General features: G+C 36.7%; 1 protein-coding gene across 1 annotated transcript in view; it reads right to left on the bottom strand.

Annotated features, from left to right (window-relative positions):
* Chc (clathrin heavy chain) overlaps positions 1–17,319 on the bottom strand; it is a 92,568-nt gene that overhangs the window by 42,688 nt on the left and 32,561 nt on the right. Inside the window, exons 2-7 of the mRNA XM_069827920.1 lie at positions 16,018–16,243; positions 13,291–13,440; positions 12,001–12,119; positions 10,605–10,766; positions 9,073–9,186; positions 6,679–7,029 (exon numbers count right to left, since the gene is read on the bottom strand). Coding sequence (XP_069684021.1) covers positions 6,679–7,029; positions 9,073–9,186; positions 10,605–10,766; positions 12,001–12,119; positions 13,291–13,440; positions 16,018–16,243 — 1,122 coding nt within the window. The remainder of the gene's footprint in view (positions 1–6,678; positions 7,030–9,072; positions 9,187–10,604; positions 10,767–12,000; positions 12,120–13,290; positions 13,441–16,017; positions 16,244–17,319) is intronic.

Below are 17,319 nucleotides of genomic sequence, written 5' to 3'. Positions count from 1 at the left end.
TCATGACCACAGCACTGGTGAGACAAGTATTAAGAGGATAAAAGCAGAATTGCAAATTTAATCTACAAGTTGAGGGTTGCAAGGGATAGTGAAGTGCATTCCATAACCTCTCCTATCCAAAACCCATCCTCAACCTGCTCGTGGTGCAACCTGCTTTTACAAATGAGGCTCTGGGGACCAAGTAATGGCGGTATAGCCACACCATCAGAAATAGAGGAAATGCTATTTCATCTCTTACGCTGGCCTGCCACAGTGTAGACATGTTCCACAAGTTATGCTTGTGAGAAAGGTCGGTGGACTCTAAAACTCCTCCCGGCCAGGTCCGATGGACCCATTAACCAACGACAGGTGTGGCCCTCCAGTCATACTGGGGATTTACGTGAGTGGGTGATGTAACCACCATTACAAACAAAAAATTGGTGCCCACTTAAAAAACGGTTACACTTATGCTAATTAAGAAATGAATGAAGCTCATCTACAAACCTGTGAAGTTCTACCTGATGGATCCACCACAGAGAAATATTGGAGAGCAAGAACGCTAATGGCTTCGTTGCCAAAGCCCGGCATTAGATAACAACATCTACAAGTTGAACAAGCTGCCCCTTGTAATTCAGTTTGATGCAATTTGCAGTTTATGAAACAGTTAAACCATCGGTCCCTGCTGGTATGCAATTACTAAGAAACTGATACATTTGCACGTACACTCTAGCAGACACAATGACTCTTAAGCCAAATATTATTCAATAAGAGAAAGCATTATTGCACTTTCAGAACATTCACAAAACAAATGAAACGTATGCAGATGGTTTGTAAATAAAGTAATGGCAACAATCTGTAGGTAGTACAAACATTTTATAATAATAATAAATAATAATCCGTGGTGCTACAGCCCGTGAAGGGCCTAGACTGACCAACCGGCTGCTGGTCTCACGCCCACATGCCGAAGCAGAGGTGGACTATCATCCAACCAGAATGGCAGTATCGTGTGGTTAGCACGATGATCCCCCCAGCCGTTATAGCTGGCATTCGCAACTGGATTACGCTACATATCGTAGCTCCCCAAGTGTATCACGATGCTGGGTGGGCACCGGTCCCATACACTGGCCGAAATCATGAGAAAATTTCCTCCCCCATGAGGATTCGAACCAGCGCGCATTCCGTAACGCGAGTCCTAGGCAGGATGCCTTACGACCACGACGCAGGACGTACAAACATTTTACATGTAAAAAAAAAAATAGATTACATCCTTTCAATATGATCACCAAGGCCCGGACCTTGGAGACTTGTGTTGCTGCACGTACGTAAGTAACCGACTTCAATGTCAACATACACTCATTCCAACCCCGCTTCCGTAAAGGAGGTACTGTCAGATCCGCTTGAAAAGTGACTTCAGTCCAGAACAACATATATTTTATTAATAACCTTGGGAAATACATTGAATTTAATGGTGTGCTCTGTACATTTTATTACAGTGTATAACTATGTACATTCGAAGGTCTTCGAATTCAAAACTTTTTCGATTGTCAGAACCGATTTTAAGCGCGAAAAACTTCTTTCCACGTCACAAGACGTGACGGGTGCAAACTTAAAATACTGAATGTATTCACTGTCTCTGTTATGCGTTTGATTTTCAGTACTTGCTAGCTGATCACGTATTTGGCAAAGATCAGAATATCCAACATCTTTGTCTATAGTTGTTTTCAGTTTTTGTGTCACTGCTTGGGCGGGCCCCTCTCTGACTTGATCTAGGGCTGTGTACAAGTCTTGTACTACTTTAAGAGACTTAGATATTTCCATGGCACTTGTTTCCAACAGCTTAATATATTTTGAGAAATCCTTGAACTTCTGTTCAATATACATAATGTGGTCTCTTAGCTGTTCCGACACTAACTCTTTAGCTATGGCAACTGAAGAACAATCCTCACTATTGAGCACTGCTAACACGTCTACTATTTTTTCGTAGTATTTTGCATAGTAGCTTGCAGCATCCAACCAAGTACCCCAACGTGTTATGATTGCTTTGGAGGTAAGGGAATTTCTGGCGCTATATTTTTAAATACTTGTAACCTAGTAGGTGCCTTTAAAAATATTTTTTTCATATTTGATATGAACCGGTCCACATCTGGATAGGAACTCCTCACAGTCTCGGCTACTCTGTGAAGTCAATGAGCAAGACAAGTCATGTGACAGATGTTAGGGTAGCTTAATTTTATTTGTCTGCCTGCTTTCATCATGTAAGCAGCGCCATCGGTGACTAGCAGGAGGATATTTTCACGTTTAACTCCGTCTGGCCATAAAAGAGACATTGAGTTTTGAAATAGTGTTACAATGGATGCATGATTCACTTTATCAAGTACCTCTGCGGTTAACAAAAACTTTTCACCAGGTCCATCAGGACTCATTGTTCCGACAACGACATGTGCTACAAATCGCCCTGTTTCATCAGTCGTTTCGTCACAGAAACCCAAATCTTATTATTTCCTACCGCTTTCCTTATTTGATTTAAAGCATCTGCATAACAATCTGGCAGATAGTTTTTGCGAAGAGTTGATTCAGAAGGAAGTTGTTTTTCTGTATATTTTTCTATGAAGTTCTTAAAAAAAATTCTCTACTTTATGGAATGGAATGTTGGCCCCCACCATCATCTCACAGACGTCCCGAAAAAATGTAGACTTCCGACTTGAGAGAGAAGTAGATGGAACTTTGTTTACTTCCTGCTCCAATAAAGCTACACTTGCCTTATGTTTTTTTGTGTTGCAATGTCTTTCAATGAATGCTCGTTTCCAGCCTCTAGTTTGTGTGCGGCACAATCTACAAATTATAAATTCTCCATTCGAAGAAAATATTTCATCTCCAAATTCCTCCACGAAACAATTCACCTACAATTCAAAGCAGTATTATTAAACTTTTATAACACCACTTCTAATAACACGTATGCTGTGAGTTCTCAAAACGTCCGCTTACCTGCACTTCTTTGAATGTAATTGCTTCGCCATGACTCTGTTACCTCGTCCGTATGCTGTACTTTTATGTGCCCGCTTTGTTATTAGTTGTGACTGTCACTGTGCACTCGCAACGCAAACTACCAGCACAAACCCCCCGTCCTATCTGAAGCCGTAGTCGCGCGGAGAACACAGACGTACCGAACATCCGTGGCCTGATGATCACCAACGAGGTCCTGCACCTTCTGTCAAATCTGTGACAGCCATCAAATATCAGTGAGGCAGTCTCTATTGGTCAGTGGTGGAGCACTCTAGCACGTGGAACACTGAGGGAATATCAGGAAATCTGATGCCTATGAGAGGTTCTTCCAACCGTGGAAACAAGTCATAATCACAAGGGCTCATGTCAGGGGAACACAGGGCGTTCCAAAACCTCCCAATGCCATCTTCATAATAAGTCTGTTACTGCTACTGCCACATGATGAGTGCCGGCATGCACAATTCAAGGAGAACTGTCCCTCAAGGAATGTGGACATTTGTTCTGCATAGTCAGACGCAGGTGGTGTTGGAGAAGTCATTGGTGGTACAATGCACTGACATTCTGACCTGCAGGTATACACCACTATCAGCATAATCTTCACCCTATTTTATTCCTTTCAAACGTTATTTGGATGACGCAAATCGTCTGTAACTGCATTTAGATTGGCAACAGGCCATGACTGTTTGGCCAAGCACCTGCATAGAATTGAAATATATCAATCCCTTAACTGCCCATTTTGCAATTCAAATCAAGAAATGGATTCAGAATACTTCAAAATCTGTGCTTCAGTGGCTGACCATGACAATATCTTTGAAAAATATTGGAAAGCAAGAGATCAAATGACTTTATTGTCAAACGCCTGTCATTAGAAAAAAACAAAACGTGTTATTTGGATGTGGCAATCCTTGGTGGCACCATTCATTAGAGTGGAACTTCAGTTCACGCTCAGAGGCCCGTACCCCTATCTCACCAATGGCTGCAATACACCAATGCACTGCAGGAATATATTCCCTTCATTGCGATGGAGACCAGCTACTGCAAACCAATGTCAATTCTTTACTTCTGTGAGGTGATGGGGAACCCAGTGTCCGCAATTTTCCTCACGTGGAGTTTCTTCTTCAGGATGTGTCAAACTGTTTGATAACTGAGCCCAACTTCTGTGAATAATTCTCTGATGATCCACTCACACTTATACATCACACTGCAGCATTGTAATGGGAGGCTGCAGAGCAATGCAGTACAGCGCAGTGCATTCGGTATTCATCAGGAATAATTTTGAAGGTGCATCAGAGTCTGAAGTTGTCGGGTAGATACTCGGGTTTTTCCAATAGGGACCAACTGCTGACATAACAGTGAACTGTCTTTTTATATAGCCCATCTGTGCGTAACTTCTTTATAGATAAGGAATTAAAACTGACTGCGAAAAATTGATTAATATGGTGGAGAAATTGTCTATTTCTTAATGATAAAAGCCACAAATATTATTAAAATAAAGACACACGTAATAATACTTTGAGGGAAATAAGTAACATACTAGGAAACGTTACAGGTGAGAAATAATCAAATGATCCATTTTATTTAGCCGCTCCATGTTACACTGTCCTGCACCACATCATACTAATGGGAGTCTACTAGAGAAAGTATCGCTGCAGCATGACATGACGCGACATGCAAGTGTGAACAGACCATGACAGTCCATTGACGATCAACGACAGACCTTACACTAACTCTACCAGCTCATCAGGAATGGATGGGCAACCTGTGTGGACCAAATGTCTTAGTTAATCCCAGCCCGAACAAATAACATTGACTCATCTTGCTACCACTCAATAAGATAAAGCATCATTGCCACAGGCTTCAAGTAAACCTTGATTAACATTGCCAGGCATTTTTTTTCCATGGGCTACCTGAATTTTTACAGGAGTGGATCAGGACAGCACGTTTGCACATCTCCTTTTTATGTTAGGTTAGGTTCTTTTCAAACTGAAATGACGAGTGAAGATTTTGTCACAGTTAAAATTACTCTAACCTAACCTAACATAACATAAAAAGGAGCTTTGAAAGTATTTTATCTTATATTTCCAGTATTCTTGAGCATCTTGAAAAATATGTAAGAATTTAAAATATACACTCTGGATATCCCTGCTTTGTTAAAAAAAACATATGCATATTAAAAGGTTAGGTTAGGTTAGGTTAGGTTAGAGTAATTTTAACTGTGACAAAATTTTCACTCATTTCAGTTTGAAAAAAACCTAACCTAACATAAAAAGGAGATGTGCAAACGTGCTGTCCTGAACCTAACATAACATAAAAAGGAGCTTTGAAAGTATTTTATCTTATATTTCCAGTATTCTTGAGCATCTTGAAAAATATGTAAGAATTTAAAATATACACTCTGGATATCCCTGCTTTGTTAAAAAAAACATATGCATATTAAAAGGTTAGGTTAGGTTAGGTTAGGTTAGGTTAGGTTAGAGTAATTTTAACTGTGACAAAATTTTCACTCATTTCAGTTTGAAAAAAACCTAACCTAACATAAAAAGATGTGCAAACGTGCTGTCCTGATCCACTCCTAATTTTTACCCATGATTGCTATTCAAATTTTGTAAAAATGCTTTAGAGAGGTACACACGACACTCATAGCTTCAACTACGCATAGCAAGAACCTCTCTTCCTGTACTAACTCCTTCTGGCACTCCGCACACACAGCAACATTGGCTCTAACACCACCTACTGCCTGCTAACACATGAGCATGTGCATGGTCCCCTCCCGATAATGTTGCCATTACTTTATTTACTCCTTTCGTAAAACAGGAAATGTACATTGTGACCATGCACTGTGTATCTTGGTTTAAGTCACTTGCACATTCTACTTTACGACCAGCCTCATGGTCTAGTGGTCAGAGCTTCTGGCTATAGTTCATGAGGTCCCGGGTTCGATTCCCGGTTAGAGCACAGGAATTTTTCCTTAAAGGGGATTACTCCTGTGTTCGTCCATGGTCTGGAATTTAGGTTAAGTTTAGAGTTAAGACTTCTCCTGGCACCACATTATCATAATCATCCTATCACACCATCGGGGTAATGTAACTCCGCCTTCTAGGCGCCCCAACCTCAGAAGTGGGTTACAACTAAGCCACAGCCAGGAGAGAAGACCAGAAATGTCGAAAAGACAACCTGATGGCATTGGATTAAAAACATTCTACTTTACCTGATCACTTGGCACATCATCTTAACTCCATATATGAAAGAATGACATTTTTTTGTAATCGTTTTATTCTTATGCTGTGAAGTGACTTGTTATCATATAGTGTAAGAATAAGAAACAGGGAAATATTAATCACACTGTTTTCCACACAACAGATTACATATTTAAAATTACAAGGGACACCTGGTTAAACCTGTATGTACCAGGAAGTAAATCGTTTCTGGTGGCTTCAATTCCAAAAAGTAAACAATATCAATTATTTATTAACCATATTGAGTTGTTGACAGTTGCTCTTTTTGATAGAGTTCAGTAATTAAAAAGCAACTGAACATGTGTTATCAAAATTAAACATCATAAATTCGTGACGAAATAAATGATTGAAACTTCAGAATCTACAATAAGAAATATAAAAAAAAGCAGTGTTAAGTAAACTACAGAGAAATCAACAACTTTTGTTTATTACAGGTGAAGTTGTCCATTAGCCTACATACCTTTGCTGCTTCTGCATATTGACCATTTTGAAACAGAAGATTAAATTTCCTCACGAATAAATCTTCTGCGCCAGCTAAGTTGTTCCTAACAGCCATGCGAAGAGCAAGGTCGGGGTTCTGAAGAACACTGTTAACATACGGGATGATGTTATCTTCCTCTACGCTCACTGACAGAACTTGTCCCTTCCGGTTGACACCAATAATTCCTCCAGAGGATTCATGTGGTGCTGTCACAAATATAGTATCACCACTGATTCTGTTCATATAGATGCATGTAGCTGATTCGATGTCATATAGGTGAATGTAGCCGTATTTTGTGATGAGGTAAATAACATCATACTTGGCACTCACCTAACAAAGAAAAAAATACAAAGTAATTAAGATTTAGCTGTATTTATTAGATATATTTCAATATCTGAACTCCTTTTATTATGAATACAGCACTACAACTGCAATTGCTTAGGTCTCGTAACCTTTGAGACACTCCTGTAACTAGAGTATTTTAGTGTATCTAAAAACAGTTACGTATGTATTTACGTTCTAGGATTGAGCAAAGACTACCATTTGGAGTAGTTTGTGATTATACTGAATGTTACAGAAATTTGAAGTAACACCACAGTCTAGTATATACAGACACGAAGCTTGAGTTGTGAGGGTGCTAGGAACAATAAGACTGTGCTGGTACTAATTCGCTTTGTCTGTAATGAGGCGATAGTAGCGATCCTAGTGGTTAGCAACTATCTATGAATGCATATTTATTACGTACTGAGCTTCGTGACTATATACTAGACTGTAGTAACACAAAGTTATGATTTTAAACGGAACACTCAATATTTAATTCCATAAATTTGTTGAACTTTTCATCTTGATTCAAATCATACAAGCATGATGTATACCATAGCTTTGTATTCAGGTCATTGAAATATATTTTTCCATGAAATAGCTAGAAATGTGCGCATGATCTTTAACTTGTTTTGGTTTTGTTAAGACCTGAAAACAAAGTGATGGTACATAATGCTTATATGAAATTTGAATCAGAGAAACTTACTTTTTGGGGGAAAACAAGTTTTCATATGAATTTTCTAATATACAAGTAACTATTCCTTAAATAAACATCATATACAAGAGTGTAAAATAAAAAATAATGCATTTATTTTACATGAACAGAAATGGCGGCATAAAGTAGAGCAGACAGAAGAAATGTTGGCTGGAATTGGAACTACATTTCTAGATTTCACTCTGTCATTTGTACCACCATGAAAAGTTTAAGCAAAGTATATACGGTAAATACAATTTCCACACTTCAGAAAAATTGAATGATAATATCAAAAAGGTAGATTTCTCTCATCAATACTTGCAAATTTATTAAGAATTTAGTTATGCTTAGTGGCAGTCAGAGAACATTAAATTTTCAATCAACTATGAAATTGGTGTTTTGTTGTACATTATTAACACAAATAATAGTTCCACTTTTTTTTCTATGGAAAATTATGTTGCATGTACAGTAGTGGCAAAAACCGGACCGACCCTTGTAGCTGATTTCAGAGCCTTGTTCACTTCAGAGCACGACAGACTGGTAACTAAGACTTTCGTGGTTCGAATTCTGCCTGGGAAGGAAACTTTTTTTTTTTTTTTGTTCCTTATTCAAATTTATTCCCAATACTTTTCGATTGCAGCGATATTTTACTACTTAATTAACTTATTATTCCCAGAACACGAATTTTATCAGCAATAGAAAAGTATTGAGAATAAATTTGAAAAAAAAAAAAAAAAAAAAAAAAAAAAAAAAAAAAAAAAAAAAAAAAAAGTTTCCTTCCCAGGCAGGATTCGAACCACGAAAATTTTAGTTACCAGTCTATCGTGCTCTGGAGTGAACAAGGCCCTGAAATCAGCTACAAGGGTCGGTCCGGTTTTTTTTTTTTTGCCACTACGGTACAGCAAGAGGCGTGATGGTTGCTGCCTGTACATGACCTACTTGCGAACTATTGCACTGCTTGAACATGGCACTTTAAGTTCTGCAACCATTCACATTAAGATATTCACAAGAGAAGAAATTCAAGGAAAGGACATCCAAGAGCTCTCATGCTCTTACAACCTTAGTGCTAGAAAGAAATGGTCAGCAATGTATTCTGACCATAGTACCACTGTCCTCTCAATGAAGAACCCCAGCATCCATCTGATAAGGGAGTAGTGAAGCCCACAACAATTCTGGAGTTACATGTTACAAAAGATGTAGTATTTGCTTGAGATGTTGTGTTAATTTAATTAATAAGATATAACTGAACCGTAACTTTTAATTCTGTATTGTGCAAAATAAAGTATTCAGAAATATGAAGAATAGTTCAAGTGTGTAACTCTTGAAAATGGGTACCCTATTTAAATGATTCCACTAACCTGCATTGCCACAGGGAAATCATTCTGTGCCTCAGGTGGAAAGAATACATCAACAGCTTTCTTAGGAAATGGCTGATTTCCTGCAGGTGGCTGTCCAACTTCAATGATGTGAAGCTGCAACAAATATTAATTTACATAAACAACTTACAATATACTTGTAGCTGACATCTTAAAATTATTAGGAAATTATATGTAAGTAATGAATTGTCAATATTTCTGTACTTTCCCAATACAGCAAAACCCTACATAACCTGTCTTCATTTAATTGAAATCTGGTTTAAAAAAAAAAAAAAAAAAAACCGCACACCATATTTTTTTTTATTTAAAAAATCTTGTCTAAAATATAAATGAACGTTATGTTTTGAAAGCCTGTCAATACATGCCAAGGTGACAGCTACTGTCTTGATCCCACCCATAGAAAGGGTGTTTAGATTTTCACTATATACCCAATACAGATATTTTGCACATTTGGAATCACAGTCAACTCTGGATATGTGAACATTCGGCTATAGTGAACCTAAATCGTTGGTCCCAACTCACATACATTAATATTTCCGTTTATAGTGAACCTTGTATCCTGACAAATTCTTATTTGAAGTCAGACCTTCTTGTATAAAATTGAAAGAAAGTATTGAGATCAACATTCTAAGTTTCTTACTCCTTTAGTCAAAGGACAAAGATAGGATTAGTGATTCCTAGACAAGAGCTGTACTGTAAATCCAGGCAACGCGTGACGACCTTGCCTCACTCCACTGTCGAAGGGTTGACATTCTGTTCTCAGGCACTCTACTCTATTGTTATCTCTAATCCTCCACCGTCAAAAGGTTGTCTTTTGTTCTCAGAAACATTTCCATTATGACGGACAGCATCGAAACAACGGAAAATGAAATTGCCTTCTTTTATTAAAAGGGTACGGACATTATGTCCAGAGCATAAACGAAGGTAAGCTTTCAATGGCTTTCAAACTCTATCAACTATCTCCCAGTTTCCATTAAGTGACCCGGGAAATTCCAAGGCTGAGTACGCAGTCACACCATAACAGCATTTGTCATTTCTACCTGATCGTCTATTTCTAGTGTTTTCTTTGGAAGATAAGGCGAATATTATAAGTGACACTGAACGTGGTCTTTTGCAAGCGGATGTGGGTCGACAGTACAGTTTAAGTAAATCAACTGTGAGTAACAGTATATAGTGTAATCCATTCTACAAAAATTAAATATTTTATTTTTTTGTTCAAATTTCATTCTTTTCTGTCATTTAAAGTTAGGGGAGAGACATTTCGGATTTAGTGAACCTCAGATATAGTGAACGAAATATGCAAGTTCACAGAGGTTCACTATATCCGGAGTTGACTATATTTATTTATTATGACTCTGAAGTCTGGAATCAAACAGTGACTAAAAAACTGGATTACTTGTTAGAACTAAGAGACATTAGAAATTTAAGTTTTCATGTTGAAATGCAACAACAACAACAATAATAATAACAATAACAATAACAATAATAATAATAATAATAATAATAATAATTACCTTTCCACCCTGAACTGTTCTTACTGCAAAACAGAAAAGAGTCGATGATTCAGCATTTCCTTCCATTTTAAACTGAGCAAATGATGCTGCATGGCCTTCTATTGGTTGCGAACACTTTCTTTCCACTGAATACAGCTGCATTGCTCCTACCACACGGTTTTGCTAAACAGAGATAATGTTAAGAATTACCTACATCACACTTTGAAGTCAGTAAACATACATTTTATACAAAATGTTAATTATTCTACATCCCCTTACAAACGTAAAAGACCTTGAAAATATAATTTAATTTTGGTAATTTGGAGATAGAAAATTTATCTACTGTAACTTTTAATATTTCATTTCCAACACAGAGAAATTACATCCAAGCTTCAGAAGCAGAAAATTAATCTTGTTTATTCATTGGAGTTAAATTTTGTGAACAGAGATTGGAGAGATGGGGTGAGAAACTATTGGAAACAAGAATATGAGGCCAATTTCTTCGTTCAACCTTTATTTTACATTCAAAACTGATATATTTTTAACCTAAAGTCTGACAAAAAAAATTACCATAAAATGCATGTAACAAACACACAAACTGACGCATTTATGAATTGTGGACTCCCATTATTAAATTCGAATATATTCACTACAATTATTTTAAAAAAAATTTCAGTTTCCCAGATATATAGTTTTGGATAACATGATTAAATTCAGCTATAAGAAATTCTCACAGATTTAAAGAACATATGAAAATACTCTTCTTCTAATTAAGATCGAAAAATTAAGTTTTCAACTGTACAGGTTATCAGACACTTTTTAACATGTTTTTTTATTCAGATTTTTTTTATTGGGTTATTTTAATGTCTCTGTCTCATCATCTCAGGTTATTTAGCATCTGAATGAAATGAAAGGTGATAATGCTGATGAAATGAGTCCAGGGTCCAGCACCGAAAGTTACCCAGCATTTGCTCATATTGGGTTGAGGAAAAACCCCGGAAAAACCCTCAACCAGTAACTTGCCCTGACAGGGATTCAAACCCGGGCCACCTGGTTTCACAGGCAGATGCACTAACTGTTACTCCACAGGGTGGACTTCAGGTTGTTACAACAGAACACTTCTCATTAACTTTTGTTATGTAATTACAACAGGAATTAAATTTAAAAAGGCGTAACACTTCAAATATCAATAAAAAAGGAAACTCACATTCAATTGGGGCTCGAAATAAAAACTCCTAACTTCTACCTAATATTCAATGAAATGATATTTATTTTATCAACTACAATTGAGTGCTCTATTTCAATTTCAAATTTTCTGTGCATAAAATAAGAATTGTGACTGCTCAATCCGAAATATTTAAAATATAAAAGGCTCTTATTAATGCTTATAAAAAACACTATAATATGTAATGCATACCTGTGCTGATATTCCAATAAGCAGCAACCAAGTTTGTTTGGGATCAGTCCGATAGTTAATAATCTGACAGCCATTAAGGCTGGAATGGCGATCAAACATTTTCTGTGGAATTGAATCACCTGCAAAAGAATACACACTAATGTACCACAGCTTTGACGAAATAGTAATTTACTTTGTTGATTAAAAATGAACAATGCAATAAAATGTATTTACTGTATATTGCATTTCGCATTTATAATCTTGCACAATGAGAAAGGATTCAATTTTCTAGCACTGTCACTCTTAGAAGATATCTGTTCAGCAAAAATATACACTACCATAACAATATTCTAAGCCCAAGATCCTCTATAAAAATTTGAACACACAATTTTAATCTTTTGCAGTTTTTGTAAAAGTCGGGAAGAAATATATTGTGACAGCCACGTGAGATTCGATCTCACGACCGGCAGAAGAAGGGCTAGGTTGGCCGTGGTTCGGCGCAAGTTGCGCGCGCATCTGCTTCCTGGGGCATGTGCTGTGGCATGGAGAGGAGAGGAGAGGAGTGAGAGCGACCGCAGCAGAGAGGGGAGAAATCCAGAGAAGTCTGGATAGGCGTCATCCTCTCGGTATCTGAAGATTGTTCGCGAAATCGTAGTTTCTCGTAACTATGGTTTGGTTATAAAATACGACACGCGAGTGAACTTGAGCAGTTGTTGTTGTAATCGTTGGACAGCAAGCCAGCCAGTCTTGTGTAAAATTGAAGCCAGCTTCGAGACCGGAGTTCGACTTGAGTTGTGTCCATAACTGTGGGAGCCGGAAGTTCCGAGTTTGAGTGCAGTGGACTGCAGTTGGGGGACCTGAGTTCGAAGTTCAGCGGATTGTCTCTGAAGGTCTGGGGTTCGAAATACTGTGAACTTGAGTGACTGAGCTAGAAGAGCTAGCCAAGGCAAACGAACTGTGAACTGACAGTTCTGTTTTGTAAATAGTGCTTTGTGAACATTAGTTAAGATTAACAGCTCATTGTTGTTCTCAATAATCCAAGTAAATTGTCATTGTCGTCTGTGGAGTGCAACGAATACTGTGTTACTGTGTGCAGTGGAAATCCCATTGTTGACGGGAGTATTTAAACTAAATTATTGGAAGTGACTATTGTTGAAGCAATAAAATTTCATTATTGATTTGTAATAAAAGTTACAATATTATATATATATTTACATATTTACAATATGAAAAACAATATATACACACAAAATAATAATAATAATAATAATAATAATAATAATAATAATAATAATAATAATAAAATATTACCTTCCATACTCCAATGAAAAACCGAAGTCTCTGTAACCAAGGCCAGTGTGTTCAGAGAAATCCATTTCCAGAATATGACATCTTCAGTCATTGTATGAGCCTTCATCTTACTCTTCATCTCAATATTGAAGATCTGTAACGTTTTCTGGGCTGCTAACACAAACAAAATCAGATACCTCTCATTTCATAATAAAACACACACTTAAAATAAAGAAAAATTCAAATGAGTAAAACAAAGGTTGTACCATAGTAAACTTTTTTGATCATTATTTCAGCATAGGGAATAATCATTGCCGATACAGCCTCAATTCACATGTTCTGAACATACTGCATGTTAACATGTCTAATAAACCTTCATGAAAGATACTGTATTTATTTATACAGCCACACTTAATGCTAGTGTAGAGATAGACCTAAGCTTGAAAATCTTTTGCAAGAACTCGGTATGATGAAGTACCATGTTTCACTTGTTAATGCAATATGCAGTATACCATAGTATTATTTTGTTCTGTTGATTAAGCACAATAAACAATATCCTTACATTAAGGACCCTACTTAATTTAATCAATTGCTGCTTATGCTAATAATGCAAATACCAAATTTGGCAACTTCGATTTTCTCTAAAACTTTACATTAATTTGTCACATATTATACAAGAATTTTTAAAAATGATATGATATATTTGGTCACAGCACTTCTTTACATATAATGGTGTACCTCACATTTCTGTATCCGGTGCCACCATTAACATATTACAGTAACACATTATTTGCAGTACACGTCTACACAAATACTCCCAATTACACTATGTACCTTTTTTTTTATTACTTGTCCAATCTCCCGTTCAGTATTTCTCCTACATTTCATTTGCTATTCTCTATTTGATCATTAATTCTAATATATCTAAAATTATATACGCCTTTCAAACCCCCTTTTTCCTCTAACTACTATTCACTAAAATTTCAATTTCACTTTTTCTCTATAAATTATCATATTGAATTATTTGTCCTACTTGTTCTTTGACCTTTCCTCCTATTTTTCTCTTACATTTATTTACTGTTCCAACGTTCAAATGTTAGTACTAATTTTATGCTGTCACTTGTTCACTTCTCTTAACCCTTTTTCACTATTTTCACTCATTCCTATTTGCGCTCACTTTCACTTTCTCACTATTCTACTTACACCTAATCCTTTCTCACTACTCTCACTTCCTATAAATACTCTCTACACATCAGCTTATACACTCTCTCTCTCCCCTATACTTCTCGATCATTTACAATTTCCCTTTACTTGCACTTTTTGATCGCCTCCCCACATTTTTTAATCATATCTAACACCTCTGCTATATCCTCAGCTGTCGCAGGTTCTGACCTTTCTTTACTGTTCGTCTCTGCTTTATTTCTATCTCTTTCTTTCTATTTCTTTCTTCTTTTTCTATTCCTCTTTTATTCCCCCCCCCCCCACGCTTTCACTTTCACATCCTAGATTTCCACTTACACTCGCACCCTTAATCTTTTCACTACTTTCTTCCCCATCACTTCCTAACTCTTGGTTTCTCTTTTTATCCCCACTCGCCTTTTTTTTCTACCGCCCATGTTTCTATTTTTTTTTTTTATGAATTCGCCTTAACTTGATTACAATAGAATGCTTCAACTACACTTTCATATGCAAGAAAGTAATTCACATTACTTTTTTTCCTTGCCCTCCTCTCTCAATTGGGAGTATCTTCAAAGAAGACGGCCACACAAATCTATAATTTTATATGGGAAAGCTCTATTTCGAATTGGCCACAATTTCGAATGAAATAGAGACAAAGCTCAAGTGTAATGCACATAATATATTTTTTTCACAAGTCAGTACTGTAATAATTAGCGAACATTAATATTAAATAAAACTTAAGCATTACGGTACTAAGCAGTAGTTCCCAACTTTCATTTGTTAAGTCTTAGATTCTATATCAATTATATACAGTACTTTCACTGTATCTAGTACGATATCACAATAAATGAAATAAATAATTGATTAAATGGCGATCTTACTCGTGTTAATTGTGTAAGCATGTGCGGCTTACAGCTGTTTCGGTGCTTCTTCACACCATTCTCAGAGCCTACTAGATCGCGGCATCATCTCGAACTTCGCTGCCTGTTGTGTGGGTGAATTCGATTGTTGAAATATGGTGTCAAATAGTGTGTGTGTTCTTAAATTGATCTGTGTGTTGAGAATTTGATCAGGGTGTGTTTTAGTGTGTCTGTATATTTCATATTGTTCTAGTGTGTTGGGTTTTTGGGTTGTATGTGTAGGATTTCCATGTCTGTATTTATGTTATTGTATGTGTGGTTAGCATTAGTTATGTGTTCAGCCACAATTACACAATTAACACGAGTAAGATCGCCATGCTTACACAATTAACACGAGTACGATCGCCATTTAATCAATTATTTATATTCAAGTGTTAAAAGTAGTGTATGAAATATTCAACATGGATAGTAAATGAAATAATTATGTTTAAAAATCAACAAAGTGTACATATTCTGCCTGTCTGAATATCTTAATTCAATACTGAGATTAACTTTATGTCTCCAATAATAATAAAAGTAAGATTGATCGTATATACAGTAAAACAAAATTTAAACATGAAACAGGACACAAAAATAAGTGAATTTATGCAGTCACAGTGGTGTGTGTGTGGTTGGGAACCACTAGCATCACCTAATATGCCATATCTACCTTCAACTCCTGCCTTGCCTTTGAGAGCAATGACCTTGCTGGCTGGATTCATAATGGCCGAATCTGCAGAAATGGGCCTTCGGATAGGGTTGGTTGGGTCAGCCATGTCGATTATTACTACTTGTGATGTTTCTCCCACCTTTTCTCTAACGCAGATGAATTTGTCAGACTCCATGGTGAGCGTGTTGAAGCTCACACTGGCTTGATTGATCCCTACATTTGTGAGCTGAAATTAAACAAGTATATTACTCAATTATTCTACCAAATAAACAAGCAAATAGCATGAAGTAGAATACATGCGACGTCGAAATACAAAATCAATACGGCAATGTTTTAATTATTTTTACAAGTAGCATTAATGGTGCGTTTCCAATTCACTGTGGGCTAAAGCAAGGAGATGCACTATCACCTTTACTTTTTAACTTTGCTCTAGAGTATGCCGTTAGGAAAGTCCAGGATAACAGAGAGGATTTAGAATTGAACGGGTTACATCAGCTTCTTGTCTATGCGGATGACGTGAATATGTTAGGAGAAAATCCACAAACAATTAGAAAAAAAATATGGGAATTTTACTTGAAGCAAGTAAAGAGATAGGTTTGGAAGTAAATCCCGAAAAGACAAAGTATATGACTATGTCTCGTGACGAGAATATTGTACGAAATGGAAATATAAAAATTGGAAATTTATCTTTTGAAGAGGTGGAGAAGTTTAAATATCTGGGAGCAACAGTAACAAATATAAATGATACTCGGGAAGAAATTAAACACAGAATAAATATGGGAAATGCCTGTTATTATTCGGTTGAGAAGGTTTTATCATCCAGTCTGCTGTCAAAAAATCTGAAAGTTAGAATTTATAAAACAGATATATTACCAGTTGCTCTTTATGGTTGTGAAACTTGAACTCTCACTTTAAGAATAAGGTGCTTAGGAAAATATTTGGGGCTAAGAGGGATGAAGTTACAGGAGAATGGAGAAAGTTACACAACACAGAACTGCACGCATTGTATTCTTCACCTGACATAATTAGGAACATTAAATCCAGACGTTTGAGATAGGCAGGGCATGTAGCACGTATGAGCGAATCCAGAAATGCATAGTGTTAGTTGGGAGGCCGGAGAGAAAAAGACCTTTGGGGAGGCCGAGACGTAGATGGGAAGATAATATTAAAATGGATTTAGGGAGGTGGGATATGATGATAGAGACTGGATTAATCTTGCTCAGGATAGGGACCAATGGCGGGCTTATGTGAGGGCGGCAATGAACCTCCGGGTTCCTTAAAAGCCAGTAAGTAAGTAAGTGT

This window comes from Periplaneta americana, chromosome 6, assembly GCF_040183065.1.
Source record: "Periplaneta americana isolate PAMFEO1 chromosome 6, P.americana_PAMFEO1_priV1, whole genome shotgun sequence".
Lineage (NCBI taxonomy): Eukaryota > Metazoa > Arthropoda > Insecta > Blattodea > Blattidae > Periplaneta > Periplaneta americana.
Note: the sequence above shows the minus strand (reverse complement) of the source record. Positions and strands in the feature narration are given on the sequence as shown.